Source organism: Pyxicephalus adspersus, chromosome 2, assembly GCF_032062135.1.
Source record: "Pyxicephalus adspersus chromosome 2, UCB_Pads_2.0, whole genome shotgun sequence".
NCBI classification, from domain to species: Eukaryota; Metazoa; Chordata; class Amphibia; order Anura; family Pyxicephalidae; genus Pyxicephalus; species Pyxicephalus adspersus.
The window spans coordinates 79,297,121-79,317,860 of NC_092859.1; the positions used below are offsets into that span (position 1 = coordinate 79,297,121).

The 20,740-nt window shown below is 34.9% G+C and overlaps 1 protein-coding gene across 1 annotated transcript in view; it reads left to right on the plus strand.

Annotated features, from left to right (window-relative positions):
• The window catches only part of LOC140323815 (dynein axonemal heavy chain 3-like), a 333,376-nt gene that overhangs the window by 192,910 nt on the left and 119,726 nt on the right, over window positions 1-20,740 (plus strand). Inside the window, exons 31-35 of the mRNA XM_072401190.1 lie at window positions 5,425-5,589; window positions 13,375-13,559; window positions 16,601-16,772; window positions 19,864-19,997; window positions 20,090-20,261. Of these exons, the coding sequence (XP_072257291.1) occupies window positions 5,425-5,589; window positions 13,375-13,559; window positions 16,601-16,772; window positions 19,864-19,997; window positions 20,090-20,261 (828 nt within the window). The remainder of the gene's footprint in view (window positions 1-5,424; window positions 5,590-13,374; window positions 13,560-16,600; window positions 16,773-19,863; window positions 19,998-20,089; window positions 20,262-20,740) is intronic.

Below are 20,740 nucleotides of genomic sequence, written 5' to 3' on the forward strand. Positions count from 1 at the left end.
TTCTACTTCTGTTTTGAAGTGTAATGCATTATGATATTATTTTACAGAACATTATGCATGGCTTTACAAAACGAAGGTTTTTGCTGCATTCTTTCTTGTCTTTATAGTCCTACTTACTTTTCTGAACACAATAATATAATAGTGTATTATTGTCAACTGGGTTCCATTCTATGCAATGCAGGATGCATTTCTGTATTTATGTCACCATTTTTCCGGTAGAGACTATTTCCAGTTTTTTAGAAAGCCTCAACATTTGCAGAATAAAAGTGTAATCTATTTTGATTGTAATACTGTTGATAGCTGTGCAAAATGTTATGTATTCTGTTTTATGTATGTTAGTTTGCATAGAAAAAAAATATAAAACAATATATGAAAAAGTATGTACAGTTAGGTACAGTTTTTCTAATTTTGATTCTGTTACCACAATTAATTTCAAATGAAACAACTCAGATGTAATAGAACTGCACACTTTCAGCTTTAATTCAGTGGGTTGAACAAAAAGATGCATAAAAATGTGAAGAACTAAAGCCTTTTTTACACAATCACTTCATTTCAGGGGCTCAAAAGTAATTGGACAAATTAAAAAGCTGAAAAAAAATGTTCATTTCTAATACTTGGTTGAAAACCCTTTGCTGACAATGACAGCCTGTAGTCTTGAACTCATGGACATCACCGGATGCTGGGTTTCCTCCTTTTTAATGCTCTGCTGGGCCTTTACTGCAGCGGCTTTCAGTTGTTGTTTGTTTGGGGGCCTTTCAGTCCAAAGTTTAGTCTTTAACAAGTGAAATTCATGCCCAAATAGGTTCAGATCAGGTGACTGACTTGGCTATTTAGGAATATTTCACTTCTTTGCTTTAATAAACTCCTGGGTTGCTTTGGCTGTATGTTTTGGGTCATTGTCTATCTGTATTATGAAATGCCTCCCAAGCAATGTGACTGCATTTAGCTGGATTTGAGCAGCCATCATTTTTCTTGCCATCATTCTGATAAAGGTTGATCTTGGTATCATCTGTCCAAAGAATGTTTTTCCAGAACTGTGCTGGCTTTTTTAGATGTTTTTGAGCAAAGTCCAATCTAGCCTTTCTATTCTTGAGCCTTATGAGTGGCTTGCACCTTGCAGTGCACCCTCTGTATTTACTTTCATGCAGTCTTCTCTTTATAGTAGACTTAGATATGGATACGCCTACCTCCTGGAGAGTGTTGTTCACTTGGTTGGCTGTTTTGAAGGGGTTTCTTTTCACCATGGAAATGATTGTGCGATCATTCACCACTGTTGTCTTCCGTAGAAGTCCAGGTCTTCTGGCGTTGCTGAGTTCACCAGTGCTTTGTTTCTTTCTCATGATGTACCAAACTGTAGATTTTGCCACTCCTAATATTGCAGCAATTTCTCGGATGGGTTTTTTCTGTTTTTGCAGCTTAAGGATGGCTTGTTTCACCTGCATGTAGAGCTCCTTTGACTGCATGTTGTCTGTTCATAGCAAAATGTTCCACATACAAGCACCCCCCCCCTCCCCTCAAATCAACTCCAGGCCTTTTATTTGTTTACTTGATAATGACATACTAAAGGAATTGCCCACACCACCCCAAAAAATATCCTTTCAGTCAATTGTCCAATTACTTTTGAGCCCCTGAAATGAAGTGATTGTGTAAAAAAGGCTTTAGTTCATCACACTTTTATGCAATCTTTTTGTTCAGCCCACTGAATTAAAGCTGAAAGTCTGCAGTTTAACTGCATCTGAGTTTTATTTAAAGTTTTGTTTTATTTAAAATTATTGTGGTAATGTACAGAACCAAAATTAGAAAAAAGTTGTCTCTGTCCAAATATTTATGGACCTAACTGTATTACTTTGTTGTCTCAAGTGATGGCAAAGTTTTCAACAAACAAACAGGACCATGGTGGTAAATGTAAAAATTGTTCCTGATAATGAAGGGTATGAGGGTATGAGAGCCGAAATGGATGTTAGATTAATATTAAATATTGTATATTATGTAGCCAGTTGGTAGAGCTTTAGGCTGTTTTTATTTTGCATATGTATCCTTATGATTCATTGTAAAGAGCTTGTTGTTTACAGAGCTCAACGGTTCAAGCTGAAATTTGTATGCAAACATTTGCCAAAACATGACCAGTATAAAATGGCTCAGTGTAAGGTTTTATATGGAAAGGGGACTTTGATGTTGCTTTAAAGGTCAGGGTAATACAGGTTCCCTGCAAAACAAGGTACCATATACTAATCTCTCTGATGGCCTTTCTGGTATACCTTACCTCTCTTACAGCACTGAAGTCTCAGTAAGTCCCTTTAGCATTTAACACTTTTAAACTGTTGGATATCTGTGTCCTCCACTATATTTCCTGATTCCTTTTTCTGACCTTTATGTCACTACAAAACTCAGCAGTGACACTGGGGCCAGTAGAAACAATCAAGGGGTCTGATATGGAGCCAGGCACACAGAAGTCCCGGTAGTGCTGACTGGTGAAAAGGCTTACTGAGGCTGCAGACCTGTAACAAAGACTCTGCAACTGAAGAAGTGAGTATACTGTCCTGTTTTCAGGTTTTCAAGATTTTTTCACAAGTTTATTTGTGCAAACAGCGTACAAAATACCAGTAGTTATGATAGTTACAGTACAGCAATATTTTGTGGCAGTTTTAAAATATACAATTTTGCTTGCTGCAGTTATATACAATATAACAATGTGTAATGAAGTTGGTGTCTCATTAAAACCATTTATTCAAAAATTATCATTTGTTAGATTGTGCAGTTGCTACAAAATTACAAATTTGGTTATTTAACAAGACATTCTGTCATTCTTTGTGGTGATGAATTGTAATAATAATGACTTAATAGCAGCTTAAAAATAGTATATTAGTGGGAACATAGCAATAAGAAAGGTCATCTTTAAATAAACTAGAATGTAATTAGGAGGACATAAAATATAATTAGGAAATGTTATTTATTTTTTCTCAGGTAAGCCATACCATTTTAAAGACATTTATTTTTTTATGGATACCATTTGTTAATATGGTTATTGTTTATTTTTCTCTAACATGACATGATGGGGTTGACTTACTTATGGAGTTAAGACTGTTTACTTAGTGACTTATCAACTTACCGAATGTGGTAAAAATTCAATTTGCAAAATATATATATAAAAAATGAAATATGGCGTTTGCTTGCATATTGTTACATGGCTGATGTCAATAGAGCTTCACTTCATTCACTTAGCATAGTGATAATTCTCATTCTGTGTTCCTAAAATTTGATAGTACCCATTTTCTCCTTTTTTCTATATTCTATGTGTTATTAAAAATGTTTTAATTAATTTTCTGTTCCTATCAGTCAGCAATTGAATCTTAACAATGGTTTTAAACTTATTCTACTCTATCCAAACTTAAAAAGAAAGTGTTGACTATTGATAAACTTGAAATGAGTTACAAATAAGAATATGTAATGTTATGAAAACCTAACAGTCTTATAATACATTCTGATGTTTTAGATGTATTTGTTCACTTACTTTATTCACTCTACAATCAATGTCTGTACTAGGACATAATATTAGAGGTCAACAGGTCTGAGTTGTCTTTTTAAAAACAAGAGACATCCTGTTTCTATGCCTTTATGCTGGTACTTTGCATTCTGAGGCACAATCCCAAAAAAGGTATTCAATAAAAGTCCAAAGCAGGATTTCTTATCTGAATACTTGTTCCATGTAAGGAACTGATATAGTATTGAGCCATAGGGTGAACATGCACAGCCAAAATTTCCCAAAAAAACACAAATGGCAGAACCATTGTTTCTCCAATGGCAGGTATCCATTCTTTCTTACATAAACCCAGTCAAATTAGGTGTTTTTAGGATTTTCTAATAAAACAGGTTCATTTGGGGAAGTATTGGTGAAGCAGCATCACTATAAAAAGTTACAGGGTTACACAGTATCATTATTCTACAGTAAACACATTGGATGAACGGCATCACAATGCTGTACCAATATACATTACAGCAATACAATAATGTGAAGCCAGGTAATACATTTTGCCAGGGGCTCGGTCACTTACACTGCATAGCTGGTTCCTAAAGAACCATTGTCTGCACAGTTGACAGCTGGCAGCAATAAGCAGTATCAGTACCGATCACTTCCTTTCCCAATTATTCTGTATAAGCCTGCCATTAGGAGAAGTTACATGTAGCATCTTTTAACAAGCAGCAGTAAAAACACTGCAATCTCATGGCCAGTGTAAACATAGTCGTAGAGTGACTCTGATATTTGGATACAAATTTAAATATTCAAAAGAAGAAGATTTATACTCACTGGTCCTGACACCTGTTCCTCCAATTCTCTGCAATTTTTTGAAGGGGGAAGAGGTGACTGGAGATGGTCAATGGGATGCAAGAAATCTAGTTTGTTTGCAGATCAGATGTAAATGTCATGCAAACTGCACTGGCTTGAAACTGAGCCAATCAAACTCTGTATAGTTCAGTTTCAAGTCAGTGAAATTTAAATAACATTTTCATGTGATTTGCATAAAGGTCACATTTTCTGCATCTCATTGACCATCTCAGCAGGTGAGTAAAGACAATATTATTCTATTGCAAAGCCTGCTTTGTTTTACCCTATTAAATCAACAGTTTGTTCAAATTGAAAGATTTGGAATCAAACATTAGATTTTTGATTTAGATCACTTAGAAATGACTATCATTTAAAGCACACTGCATTTGAGCTGTGTGTGCAGGTATGTGATATAATGGCAAACAGTGAGGGTGTGTTCACACCTTCCTCTTCATCCTTTGGCTTTGTGTGGCTCCCTGTGACTGGCACCTTACAAGCTGATTGAGCACTGGTTCTTAAAGAACTAATGTCTGCACACGTGACAGCTGGCAGCAGTGAATGGTATTAGTACTAGTACTGCTCACTGCAGCCCCTATTCATTCCCCATGAGACTGCTGTAGGAAGGCGCTACATGTATTGTCTCCCCAAGGGATTGTGGTGCCTGGTGTGAGGAAGGGGTAAATGCATTGTGACCTCACTTTCAGTGTGAATTAGCCTTGAGTGTGCAAAGGGGGAATAGTGAGGCGGACTTGTGATCAGATCCCCAACCTTATTAGCGATTCATGTATCTGTCATTGTCAGAGTGTGCAAAACTATCAATAGTGAATGTGTAAAGCATTTGAAGTGAATCCATGTCTAAGAAATAGTGTGGGGAAACAATTGGCAAATAAAATACAAATAAATAGATATCATTTGCACATGTTGACATTAAGTATAAAACTGCAGATCACTTTATGTTACAAAACACTTTTGTTTGACCTTTACAGTAGCATTTAACATCAATGATTTCTGTGTATTATTCATTTTTCTAATTAGTATAACATCATTTTGCCATATAAGAAAGCGAGTTTGTTATTAATTGCTGATCTCCTGTTTCCTAGGAATTTGATAAAGACAATATCCCAACAAAGGTTATTGCCCAGATAAGAAGAGATTTTATCAGCAATCCGGAATTCCAGCCAGCTGTCATTAAGAATGTCTCTTCAGCCTGTGAAGGGCTTTGTAGCTGGGTCAGGGCCATTGAAGTCTATGACAAGGTTGCCAAGGTAACGACTGTGTCCTAAGAATCTTCGTAAGCATCAAAGTTTCATCTTGTTAAATTTGTATAGGCAAAGCACTGGTGAGATGAATGTTAATATCGTATAGATACAAGGCATCCCCATATTCTTGAATACATACTTACGTAGTATAATAGTTTTACAATTGTCAGTAACATATAGTGTAATGGATAATATAACTATACCATATACAAAAATATAGTAATATAATTTATGTAAATATTATCATTTCATAATAGCATATTACTCCCTACTTTTAGGTGCTTTAAATGTGTTATTTTATTCATAAGATGTAGGTTACCATTAGGCTGTCTATCAAACAATAATTAAGAGCATAGGTGTAATAGTATTGTAGATTTTACTATATTTTGTTATCACACAGTGACAGCTGGAAAAATTTAAACTGGTTAATTAAGCATCAGTAAATCATTTCATTGCAATTAACAAGCCCCTCTGGCCATCTGGGTGACATGGTAATGGATCAACTGTTAGGGCTGAGGTGTTATGGAAGGCCATCACAAACCAATATAGAATTTTAAACTTTGCTGTCTTTCTTTATTTAAACAGGATCATAGTTTATTAGTGATATGACGCTACTTAATGTCATCATAGGTAGATTACCAATAGAATGTTGTATGCCACTATACAGAATAAAAATATTAAATTATGATTTTCTGATGAGATCTCTAATGACATATATAGTCTCTTATTTGTTTCTGTAAATTCTCTTACAATTTTATAAAATTGGTGTCGTGTTAGTTTTCTTGTAGAAACACATTGTTTTTGTTGCACACAATAGTTGGATCAGGGTTTCCCAACCAGGGTTCAACAAGACATTGCTAGACTTCCTTGAGCAGGTTGATTTAATTGACACCAATGATCTTTTTGTCTATTGGAAGGGCCCATCTTCCCACTGTCCAGGACATTCTTTCCACTGTTGCTCAATACTAATGACAATGCTAATGTATTGTGAGCTGTGGATGTAGTTATTATAGTAGGGGTTCTCTAAAGACCTGAAAATTATTGTGAGGGTTTCCAGTGTTAAAAAGTTTTAAAAACACTGAGCTAATGTATTTTGTGTGTAAATAAAAATGAGAACACTGCTATAAACAACAAAAAGTATTTCCTCTATCAAACAATATAATAAATATGACCGTGTATCTTGATATTAAGCAATTCTTGATTTCAGTTTTCTTTATTGTGATGTAGTGCTAGGTAACTGTTCATATTGCAAATTTAAAGGCATTTTCACAATGCATTAAATATGAAAATAAAAAACTATCTTTACTGATTTAACAAAAAAAAAACAAAAAAACATAATGATTAAAGTAATAAAATTATACTGAAAAAAAAACTTCAGTAGTGATTTATACAAACAAATGCAGTTAAACTGAAGGAAATAAACAAATTGCCTTTGCTAAAATTTAAGAAAGCAATACCTTCCTCCCATTTTACCAATGACTCCTTAAGTAGAAAGGAGTTTGTCACCAGTTTTAATATATGGCTTGGTAAATTCTTCTATTGGAGTCTTTTGGAAGTTTCCTTCTATTGGAAAGTCTTTCTTTGCTATTTGCTAGGAAATGTTTTGAATCCTAGACCAGATCCATTCCAAGTTCACTGATGAAGTTTATTCTTTCCAGCCTTGGAGAGCTTTATTAATTCAGGCTCAATGTGATATGTGATCTCCTTAATTGCTGCTGACATAATTGCCCAGTTTTCTTATAGCTTTGGTGTGTTGATTGGTCAGCCTGGAAAGCAGGCTGAGATTGTACACTGAGGCGTACTTGTACAGAACAGTGAACAGAACTAAAGAAACTTGTTAGCAGGAGGATAAGAAGAATTGAGCACGGAAGAAACATATAAAGTATTTCGTGCAATAAAAGACTTTCTGTTAGCATTTTAAATACACTCAAGTTTCACTTTAGATAGCATGGTAGTAATAAAGCTCATAGGTAGCCTGTCCAAACGTTACACCAAAACATATTTACCCATTGAACAAATCAAGTCAAGTGATACCAATTTTGTTTTTTTAAAACTAATGCTTACATGTCATTGTGAAAACAATCATTTTTGCCATGTTAATTCTTCATGGTCCATTTCATTGAGGGTATTGCATGAGTGTGTACTTTTCTATAACGTGTACTGGTTCTCATGTCAGAAAATTGGGAAAAATGGTTACCACGTGGACTATGCTAGTAGTTTTAAAAGGAAATCCCTGATTTTTTTCTTTTTTCAATGCAAAAAGCGGGAACTCTCCCCGGATGGTGTGGTAATATAGACATGAAACACAACCTTGCCTTTTTTCCTCCTCCCAGCAAATAAAAATCTAAACACAAACTGAAAAAAATGTGAGTAATGCTAGACTTTGTTATCAAACCTAGTCTTCTTTACAAACTGATTGTCATATATATCTAGTAGTAGTTGCCCATATTTAAATGGACCTGTTCTGGCAGTGTTGCCGATATTTTGTAGCTTGTATGAGCCACTTTCTCTGTGAGTCCAAAAGAGTCCCAAGGAAAACATTTTCACATGGGTAGAACAACATAATTCAATCACCATGCAATCTGATAAGACAGATGTTGTGTATTACCCTATTTTGATTGCATAATTCCATCCCCATGTCAGGAATCGGCATAAGTATTAGTTAATTGATTGCAATTATTTAAGCTATGAATTGTTGTCTTATTGCCAATGTAAAGATAAAAATACCATTGTATGTGGAAGATGCTGAAGGTCCCTACCCCTTTTCAGTGGTGATTGTTCTAGCTTGACATGCATGGCCTCTTTAATGTCTTTTGCAATGTAGTCCTCCTATCTGTCTAAAATGTACACTTCATTGTCCTTAAAAGAATGTCCATTTCCACTAAGCTATAGGAACAGTGTTCAGTCATGATCTATACAATTTTGCTCTCTGTGTTAGGCATTTTATTTGCTGAGAGGCTGTTTTGTCTGCCAGGTGTGCAGGTACTTGCATCCCTAAGTAAACTTCATATACCAAGTTACTTATTTTGTATTTTGGCAATAGTCCTTTAGAATGTTCAAGGTTTTTGTCTTTGTGTATGGCTGGGCTTGAAAGATGGTATATAACCTGCGTACCATACACATACTTGAAGCAATGGCTCTGGTTTTATTTTTCTGAAAGAGTTAAGGAATATCTTGTCTACCTCCTCTGTGTACAGTATGGCTACAATGTAAAATACTTGTAATCCCACAGCACAGACATGTTTTTTTCTGCAGACTCTATCCTTGTACTTGAAATAGGCAGTGTTAAATCAAGGAATATGTTTGGTCTGGTTTAAATTTTGTTAAACTGTCAAAAGCCTTATTTGCAGATACCTTCTCACAAGCTCAAAATCCTCTGAAGTTGACATTGAAGTGAAGGGATGTGACATCATGGGATACTATTGTCTCTTCTGGCTTCTAACTTTAGTCCATATATGTCAAGCTGGGGCAACCATCAATAAACATGGCTAGGAGATTTCAACACCAATTGTCTTCAACATATACTATGGCTTTAAAGTTTTTACTACCTCAGTAATTCCAAAGAAATGATATAAATAAAAAAACAACACTTGTGCACACTTCCTGACACCCCGAATGGGATTATCAAACTAGAACAGGGTGGTTCCAAAACTTTTATGCCTCCCATCCTGTCCTTGGACAATCAACAACTGTATATACACATTTCAAAATCTTTCATGATCATTTTTTCTTATATAGGGGGCATGTAAAAAATAAAAGGATGTTACCCCTTTTGCCTCTGCTGTAACCAGTTCTTTCTATTGGTGACAATTATTAGCAGGTAAGAAAAAATAAGGTTACAACTAACAATCCTGAATACATTTAAAAAAAATTATATACCATATGTATTCAGAATCTTTTTCTCTCTCATATATATATATATATATATATATATATATATATATATATATATATGATACATATGAACTTTCAATATATTTGTAACCAGGTGTAAATGACAGTGTTTGCAGATACATCAGGGTTAATAAAAGAATATGTGCAGTGTTGTGTGGGGAAGCCAATATAATGCATGGTTATGTTCCCAGGGGATCTTTTATATGTTATCTCACCGGCAAACTTCTTTTGTTTGCTGCCTGAAGGATGACAGTTTGATTACTACGATCCCAAGCTGAAAGCAGATCTCTCATTGGTGTGTCACTCTTTGTTGATTATCCGTCACAGAATATCAGCCTTTATTTCAGTACTGTCCATATAATCCAGACTCTTTTTTAATATCTTCATCAGTGATGTCTCATGCCTGTCTTTTATTATTTTCATTCATTGCAACTGAAATACACTAGAAAAGGCCAGCATTTCTTAAACCTTAAGGTCAAAATAAGTTTATACTAAATGTTCAACACTAGAAAATAAAACTTGAGCTTTTATTTTTATTTTTTTTTATTAGTCAGTTTTTTTTATAGAGGGACAGTTCATGACATGATTATAGACTTTGTAAAACACTGCATAATATGTAGGCGATATCAATACATTTTATTATTAATACAGCCCCAGATACATTTTTATGAGGTATTTTTTTCCTAGGAACTGTAATGTTAAATGTCATAGCACGGATAGATATTTTTTTTAATGATCAGTTTGTTTCAGTGCCCTTCATGGTCTGGATAGTGAAATCACTGTTTGGATATAAACTATTTAAATGTATTTGTGTCAGACAGATACATGATTATTCTTGCAAAGTCATCATTCAGGCAGGAGGTCTGCAGCAAACAGACTGCTTGTAACAGAACACACATTTTTTTATACTAGTATGGTTCTGAACATTTTCAATAGAAGCGATCATATGGAGAAAATGTACTAAATTGTAACACACTGTGATGATTTACATTAGTGTGCAACTGAACATCACAAAATTAAACTTAACACATTTAACATCATGATATTAGCTTTTATGGGAGCATTGGTCCCAGCTCAAAATATACTGCCAAATGGCTAGAGGGAGCTGTCATTCATCCTGTTATGTAGGTTAGATAGGTTAACTCTCTCTTATGAAATTGAATATACACAATAAATGTATACAAAGAAATAGGAAATAAGAAGTTACTATGCTAAAGGAAGTTTAAAAGTTTACAATGTTGATGTTATTTACACAGTTCTGCTATTACAGTACACAATGTAATAGGTAGAGTAGAATGTTTAACAAAATACTTTTGCATAGAAAAAGAAAAGGGCTTAGTAAGGTATATTTTATACAGATGAGTAACTTTTTATACTGGGAGCTGGAGCACATTCGGCCACGTTAACCCTTTACCCTTATGCAGTAGCAAGCATTTTTGGTGCACATTTTTTGCGTTTATACTTTATTGTTCATTCATTGTTCACTGTAACCTCTGAATGTTCACCAGGCTTCAGCCTTGGTATTAAGCCAATTTCTCAATATGCTAAATATTTAACCTTCAAAGTCTCACATCTGCTGCTTCTACAAGATAGATGCAATGTAATATTTTTTAAAGCAAGTGTAACATTTTATAATCCATTACATTTTATAATGCATTCATTTAATGACCACTACTTTTCAAATATTCTCCCCCTCCTCTCACCAACAAAAACCTGTTTTTAATCTTCACAAATATTTCTAGTTATTGTTGTGCCTCCCTAAGATATGGCTTTTTCCATAATTTAGCTATGATCTTAAAAAATAAGATACTGATCAGTCTTTCAAAAAGGTTATCAATGCAAAAGTTTTAGATCAGCTAAACATAGAAAATCACAAACATGTCATGTTCACATTTTCACATTGCATGCACCGTTGAATCAATTTGAAAAAAAGTAATACAGTTCAAAGCACATTGCCCTCCGCAGGTGTTTTCAGATCTCTAGTCTGTGATTTTTAAAACACATATTTGTACAGAATTGCTTACTCAACCATAAAAATATATCATTTTAAAGGATATATGTGCATTTTATTTCTGAAACATAATTCAACTAGTAGACCTTTGCACCATCCAAATCTTTTCTGTTAAAGGCCATTTGTCTCATCACCTTGTCAGAAATGATTAGACACTTGACCATATCAAGAGAAATCCATTCTGGTCAGCTCCTGTTTTATGCATGTAATGTGCCTAAAGGTAAGGCACAGGGTCCTCTATTTGTCAGAAAAGTGCTAAATATTTTAAGTGGAACAGTGAATTATTTTGCCAAGCAGACCTTTTTACCTTTAGTGAGGTCTATGATTACATGTTAATTCTTGGTACATGATATCTTTATCACTACCGGTCATTCTTTGGGGGAACAAAATGTATCAGTCAATGAATTCACCTGGTCATGTGTAATCATCATTCTGAGATATTACTGTTGCTAGTGGCTATTTATTCCCATCTATTCACCAATCAGGTAAACGTATGAATCAATATGGCAGATAATGTCTGTGATAAACTTAAGAAATTCCATGCCCGTAAAAAATGCATAACTGTGGCAAGGCAGAATCGCATTCAGTACCTACCTCCCCCCACCCCCCAACTTCCAACTCACACAAAAACCTACACAAACAATAAAGTGGTTTAATTACATTTTTTTATTTCAAATTTCATTACAAACAAATACATTTTTAAAAAACTTTAAATAACATTAAAAATTTAACAATATTATTAATTAAGTATAACTATACATACAACAACACCATCAATAACATAACAACCTACACCCCCCCCCCCATTTAACTTTACATTCCCTTAAAACTATCAGATTACTGGTCCTTGAAGGCCTCTCCCCATCCAATAACCCTTCATTTTGGATCTGCACCATTAGGATGTATATGTTCCCAGCCGTAACCCCAACCAGCTCGGGAATGATATCCCCAAAATTCACAGTCCTCACCGCCAATCATTCCAACTATACCTTTTTTTCACCACAATCCAGAGAACTCCACACCAAAGATGGATTTCCAACCCTCACTGATACCACTCCCAAACCAACTACCCTCAAGGACCTCACCGCTGCAAATCACTCCTAACCAATTGGGCAGGAGAGTGAGAAACTTTCTTCAACCTGACCCATCTAACGATTAAACCCCCTTCTTCACACTCTTCACTTCATAACCTTTTATCCCACCCCTACCCCTATGTCAACTTTACCCTCCCTTCCTCGACCGTTAATCAACCCTACCTTAAATCCCTTAACCCTTTCCCTGCCTGCTACCTGGCCCTCACAGTCATGCTGGCCCTCCTCTATGATCCTGTATGCTCCAGACCTGTCTAACGCAAAGATTTTACTAAAACATGCAAAATGGGCTCTTAGCTTAGCATGCTTTGCATAACAAAATAGACTGTTCACAATAGGAGGTAACCACAGAGAAATCAACCTTGCAATAAAAAAGATCTTTTAAAGAAAGTGTTTGGAGTTAGTTTTCTTAGGTGTGTGCTATGTAACTCATGCTCTGTCTGCTGTTTCTCCAATTGAATTAAAATTTCCAAGGCAGGTCTAAATGTGGTAGCTGTATATAAAAAAACAACACTGGGTGTATTTGAATGTCATTAAATAAAGTGAAAAAGATAAAAATCAGTCACTAGAATACTGACCAAGGGTAATAGCGGTGAAATACAGCAACCCCAGAAACATTGAAATAATAAGCAGGGACACTGTATGTGTTTCTATGCCTAATTTTCAGCTTTAACTAAAATATATTCTTTAACTATGGGAAGAATGTACAGTTATTGCTGACTATAATTTATTACAATTACAAATATAAGAAAGGTAGCAATTATGCAAGCTCCATTTACATTTCTTTTGCTATAGATTGTGGCACCAAAGCGTCAAAGACTTGAAGCTGCAGAGGCAGATCTGAAAATTCACATGCAGAATCTGAAAATCAAAAGAGAAGAGCTCAAAGAGGTGACTGCCAAACTGAAAGGCCTGCAGGATCAATTGTCCCAGAAACTGTCTGAGAAAAGAGTCCTGGAAGAAAATATTAATATGACAAAGTAAGTAATTATTACACGTCTAACAAAAAGTATTTCCATGGTTACAGCAAGCTGTCACATTAGATTTTAAACTTTGATTTGTCTCAGTTGCATATATTGTGTAAAATTTAGATCTTTTTTTAACAATAACAATAGACTTGATATTCGTTAGTATCATATTAGTTCTAACTCATCGCTGGACAAAAACGAAACATCTCATAAACCCCCCTACTGGTATTGATGCCTATGTTTTTTTTCAGGCAGGTATTTCTTTGTCTACATCTATTTGCAGGCAGTAACATAAACACTGGAAATAGAATTCTGCCTGTTGTAAGCAGATGAGTGCAGCATCACATGACCATGGGCTTTTTTGGCATTTTTATGTAATTGTTTAGTTGATGGGGGGGTAGATTTTCTTTTTGCAGATCAGCTTTTAGTAAGTATACACAATTGGTAACCGTTGTTATTCACATAAAATATGACTAAAAATATCACTAAAAATTTTACACTGACTTCAGGACAATATAGGCAAATTTATGTATTATTTGCAGCCACTGATAAAAAAGTGGGCAATTTTTTATGCCATCTACAGTCAAAGGCTAACAATAAATGAATAATGTATTGGTGGTTGTGTTGAATGCACTTTATCCTCTGCAGTGGCTTTTTCTAACCAAAAGGCAATCAGAGATGATTGGCCCATGGTAGGGTAGTAGCAGCTGATAAATTAAAGTTGAACTTCAGGCAACCAGGGTAATACACGGCTGAATATATATAAAAGTGCTGTTTTATCTGCCAAAGTATGTGTATTTCTATCCATCCATCATTGCAAATTATACACAGCACACCCAAGTGGCTGACACCACTTACAAGAATTCTGCAGTGTTCTCTCACCACCTCCAGCCCTCCAACTGGACAATGAATAAACAGCAGCAGAGTGATTAGGTCAGTTCTCATTGCCTCATGTCACTGTCATTTTGCTTTTACCTCCAATTTGTTCACGGCGGACACCTTTGCATGCAGAACCTGATTGCATTTGCATTGTAAACCTATATGACTCCCAGTTTTTTCCCCTCCCTTTCCCAATGTTACAATATAGGGCATGACATGAAGTTTTTACCAAGGTATTATAGAATCTTACACTAACATTGGTCCCATTTGGTCAGGTAAATAGGCTTTTAAAAGAATTTTGGTATATCTGTAGTGTAAAAAACAACTTCCTTCTCTCTGCCAACCTCCCTGTTATAAGGTGAAAAAACTCTCCCTCTAATTGCCCTTGTTAATGTGTGTTAAATACTTCCTAAAAGAAGTATACAAAATAAAATTATTCCACTGTTGCCACTGTCTGGGAACCCACCCTGAGTAATGGAGCTGTTGCTGGAATACTTGGATGTAGACAGTAATTTGGCTGCAAAGAGACTGAAGTAGGTCAACAGTATTGATATGCAGAAAAAGATGAAAGAAGGTGAAAACTTTATTTCTTTTAAAAAACTGGCAATTGTTATACACAGGGATTTTAGGAAACTAAATGTCATCCAGTCAGGGTTTACATCTACAAGAACCATTAGGAAAACATTTCCACTTAACTAAAGTTCTCAGGTCTACCAACTCTCTTTGATTTTATTGCACCTATTGTTCTGCACATATTTCTCCAACCTGAATGGAGCAAAATACTTTAGAATTCAGAGTGATATAATAATTGTCAGTACTGCCCTTTAACAGCTGAAGAAATCCCACCTTTGTTCTCCATTTATCATATTCCCTTTCAGGTTAGAGTCAGTTTACTTGGTGTATTGCTACAAAAACAATTTTTTTTCTAACATTTTGATAGACAAAGTCTTTTTATGTTTAGAAAATCAGTCAACATATTTGAAACTTGCTTACCTAAATATGATAACTGCTTTGTGTATTTCATATATAACAAAATAGCTGCTTCACATCGCCACTAATTGCAGTACAGAACACATAAGTTTGGTAATTATACAATTATAAAAATGTAGGTCAGAGAAAGAACACACTGCCTTCACAAAGAAAGCAGTAGGGTGCAAAGTTAACTGATTTAGCTGATATACAGTAGAACATGGAAATATATTCAGGTTGCTAATACTGGATTGAAAAGGAAATGATAACAGAAATGCTTTCTCAATCAAAGAACTCTTTCTTTGATTTAGAACTTCAGATCTTGTTTTTTTTATACTCTTTCATCTTGTCTGCAGTTCTTGCATAGGTAGCTGATAATACTGCCTAATATAAATATATCATTTATTAAAAAATACATATTTCACTATGTATGATGGTCAGATTAGATAACAATTTTGAAAGTGTACTCTCTTTTTGTTGTTTGCAATTTGTGGTCCTACTTGTCAATGTCTCAGCCACTGTGACATATTGCACAAACATAGTCTTAAGGGCTGTATTTACTATAAATTGGAAATAAATTAAGTATTATCAAGATAGTACTTTATTCCAAAAATTATAATGACTTCATGCATATATTCCATGTGGGTCTGGTGATCTGGCATACTTGGTGATACTTCCTGCTTTACCTTGTATACTTGTTGTTTCTGCCCCTCCACATTGAATGAGAAGACTTCTTGAATTGATACACGTAGCAATTATAAACCCCCTTACCAGGTCTCATACACCAGAAAATGACCATAAGAAAAGACTTGCAGGGTAAGAGGGGCAGCACTAAGCCTCATAATTACAAACAACATTTTTTTTTACTTTTTTTCACCAAAAATCAAAATATGGAATATATATATATATATATATATATATATGTGTTTAAAATATAGTGTTAAAAACATTATAAACTGTTGTATGAGAACACATTCATAGCCAGGCTATAAATTAAGCTACATGTACAGTACTTGCTGAATCTGAAAATACTAACCTAATCATTTCCAGTAAATTATCCTGTCAACTGGCTCTTGTACAAAAATACCAGCTGGATAGCAACCTTTGTATGGCAATGCGATTAAGAAGAAAATACCCGTGCTGTTACAGAAATGTTCATAAAGCAGTCAGAGTTATTTTCACAACATATTTGTTAATTATTTAAGGTTGAAGCTGGACCGAGCAGAAAAGCTAATTAATGGACTTGGTGGGGAAAAACAGCGGTGGAGAAGCATAGCCACACAACTGGGAGATACGTACCAGAACATTGTTGGAGATATGTTGCTAAGTGCTGGTATTGTGGCCTATTTGGGCTCATTTACTTCAGAATTTAGACAGGTATGTGATTCTGAGGTATTAACAGTCTGGTAAAAATTCTAAACCTAAATTTATGGCATGTATGGTAAGATGTATACTTGACTGCAACAGTTATAAAATTATCAAAAAATTAGAGGTCTCATTTACTTATTTTATTTTCTTATCTTTTAGATGAGGTACAGTTATCCCATTTACTTGCATCTCCTAAACGAACCCTCTTTCTTCTCCGCAGATTACATATCTCTCTTCCTATTGTGTATTACTTCCCCCACCTCCTAGATTGTAAGCTCTTTGGGGCAGGGTTTTCCCCTCCTGTGTCAATGTCTGTATTCGTCTTTCCCCTATTTAATGTACAGTGCTGCGTAATATGTTGGTGCTATATAAATCCTGTTTAATAATAACAATAATAATAATATTATTAAAAAAATTATAAATTAAGCATCAACATATTAACCACTGAAATGCAGTACAAACTGGTGAACTTGGCGAAGAGGACCTGGTCTAAACAAGCATACAATCTAAGAGACAAGAAACGTACAATATGTTAGGTAGGGGATGGTCAAGCTAGTTAAAAAAGGTGGATTTTGAGGTCCTTTTTGAATGTGTTAAAGGTGGGTCAGCCTATTAGGATGAGGGAGGGAGGTAGAGCAAGTGGGAGCAGCTTTGAGAAAGTCTTTGAGTCGTACATAGGAACAGGTTATAAGTGGGGAGGACATCAGTAGGTTTTTGCATGAGCAGAGAGGGTGGCTAGGGGTGTGTTTTTCTATGAAATGAGAAATGTAAGTGGGAGTTTGAATTTAAAGTCCTATATAAGTGAAAGAAAGGGCCTGATTCAATAAAGCTTCCCAAGGCTGGAGAGGATACACTTTCACCTGTGAAGCTGGGAGATCCAGCAAACCTGGAATGGATTTGGTCCAGGATTTAAAAAATTGGCTAGCAAATAGCAAATTATTTAGGAAATCTTTTTCAAGTTTGCTGGATCACCCAGCTTCACTGATGAAAGTGTATTTTCTCCAGCCTTGGGGAGCTTTCATAAATCAGGCCCAAAGTGTAGAAATTTGTAGAGATACAACTAAGTGCAACATTTATGATGGATTGTAGGGATGAGAGTTGTTAGTGGGTTAATGCATGTTGATACAGTTGAGATGCAAGATTATGAGGGCCTTTACTTTGGGCTACAGGTCTGTAATTTTCACACAGTGACAGTGACGACTGCTGCATTTTATGCACACAAAAAGTGAAATAACAGCTATACAATTTTGGTAAGTATGAGAGATCAGGTGGGTTATCAGTCGAGGGGGCTGGTGGGTTATTTGAGCTCAGGGAAGGGGTCAATAGTATTACTCACTTTATCCTAAAGTGCAGTTATCTTCTGAGGATTTTCTTTTCTTTTTTTTTTTTAAAGCAAATCATAAAGTATTAAAATTGTACAGACAGCAGAATGAGATCTAAAGTAGAACAATTTAGGTTGAGCCAAATGCCATCTAGTTATTATTAGCTTCCAAGATGTTTGTACAAAAGTATCTATTATCTGTTGTTTCATCACCCTAATATCTTTGTCAGTTTGCTATTTTCCTCTTAAAAAGCCCTAAAATCAGTGGATGTGGTCAAGCCACTTATGCAGAATTATTTTTTGGTAACCAGAGTGATAGTGGGGCACATAGAATTGACCATTCTAGAGATAGGGGTACATAATTAACATAATGAGTAGTAGTGTAAATAGCCACTGTCCTCCAGAATCATCCTATGGTTTTATTTGCAACAGTACATTTGCTCCATTTTTCATAGTGTAGCAGTAGCTGTTCTATCTGGATGGCTTTGATAAAAAAACAAAAACAAAATTATCACGCTTTGCGAAGCAGAAAAATGTGCTGGCAGTAAACACTAAGCACACAGTTTAAATATGGAAAAAGAATTACAGTATGATTGTATACAAATATAGACTTAAGGACATTCCAGGTGGGTGTTGTAGTTTAAAGGGTAACTAAAGTCCATCTAATAAAATCTATTAACAGTAATTTCATGGCAGAAGAAAGCAAAAAGACGTTTTGCCTGTATGTTAGCAGGATTTGCATATTTCTGACTTGGCCAATGAAGATGGCAGATATAAATCAACATGCTTGTTAAGTATGTCTTTGTGTTTTACTTTAGTAAAATAATAATGATGATGATGATCATAAAACCTGTTTATAGTACGAATCAGGGAGCAAAATGTTTTAACAAAGTGTTTTTGCAGGATTACCAGGTAAAAATAATTAAATACTCCTAAAAGATGGGTAAAATTCAAAATTAGTTTTATAAAAATCCAACAATCAAGAAACTTTTCTGGAGTAGTGTAGATGTTGCAGCCAGACAATGCAGACGAGTAAAATAAAGAAACTATTCTTCCAGGCAAGGTTTTGGGCATCTTTGTTAAACAAAAATTAATATTAATATATAAAAATATTATATGAGTAAAATCTTGCAACTTAATATTGACAATTTTACTATAATTTTTTGCTCTTTAACCTTTTAAATTCATAGTCAACATTAAAGCCCTTATTACACAGACAGTTGACACCCAGAAATGTTGGCTGTAATTATGATTTTTTTGTTGGGATCAACAAAGTCTTGCTGGACCATTTGGGCATCTTGGTTGATAGAATAAAATCTAAGTTTTATTTCTATACTTGGGGCCAATGTATTAATGCATTATGATTCAAAAATATCTTGACTAATTTAACTTCAACTTTGAACTGTGAACCAGTGTAGCTAAGTCTAAATGGAATGTTGTTGCAGATAGTACCCTGGCCAGGATTTGAACCTGGGACCTAGCTCTGCAAAGGCAAGAGTGCTAACCTCTGAGCCACCATGCTACCAATTTATCCCCAAATTTATCCCCAAATCACTAAGTATAATGAAGTATCATGTTTGCATCTGTTTAATAATGATGACCAGCAATCTATGTATAAAAGAAAAGGTAAAGGGGAGACAAAAATTTAAGTAGTAAGAAAAATAGCTAATTTACAAAAACAGCAAGACATGAAAAACATGTGCAGAAAAACTAACTAATATTTATCAAAATCACGTTTTGCTGTCACTAACTAGTATTCATTTCTTTTTTTGCCTTAAGGAAATATTAAAAAAATGGTTCAAAATGTGTAGAGACAAACACATTCCTGTCTCTGATGGATTTGCACTCTCAAGCACCTTAGGAGATCCTGTGAAAATAATGGAATGGCAATTTCATGGGCTGCCAAAAGATAAGTATGTTAGCTATTCGGCTTTACAACAAATTGTGGGTAAATATGGGATAAATATGAAAGAATCAGACATACATGAACTAACGTCTGCCTCAGTTTTTCCTTAGAAAATGCCATTATTGTGACATCAGCTCTGCGATGGCCTCTTATGATTGACCCTCAAGGCCAGGCAAATAAATGGATTAAAAACATGGAAAAAATCAATAAAATACAAATCTGTAAAGCAACAGACACAGACTTTCTTCGGACTGTTGGTAATAGTATACAGGTAATAGGAATGTAATTGCATTTTCCTAGCTTGAAAACCTGAATATTTGTGTAGAAATTAAAGGACTGAAAGCTGAAGAAGTATGGTTAATTCTTTACACGTTACAGTGTTTAAGTTATAATTACCTTGTTAGTCTCTGTCATCTTGTCGAGCTCTTTATTATGATTTATGACCCCAAGGCACCTGTTCACCGCTCATCTCATGGCTTTCTGCCTATTCAGATAATTTTAAAAATGTTATGAACAATCGGCTGTATGAGCAGTACAATGCTGGTCTGTTTGTCATGTCTGGTAATGAAATCAATTTCTTCCTTGCTGCTTTGCACTTTCGTATATTAAGTATTCTTTAAATATCTGTTTTAATTAACTATATTTTCTATATTATTACCCTTATGATGGAAGTTTACTGCAGGGCAGAACAAAATGAGGTTTAGAGGTGATGGTAACTAATTTTATAACATCTAATTTAAAGAGGCCTTA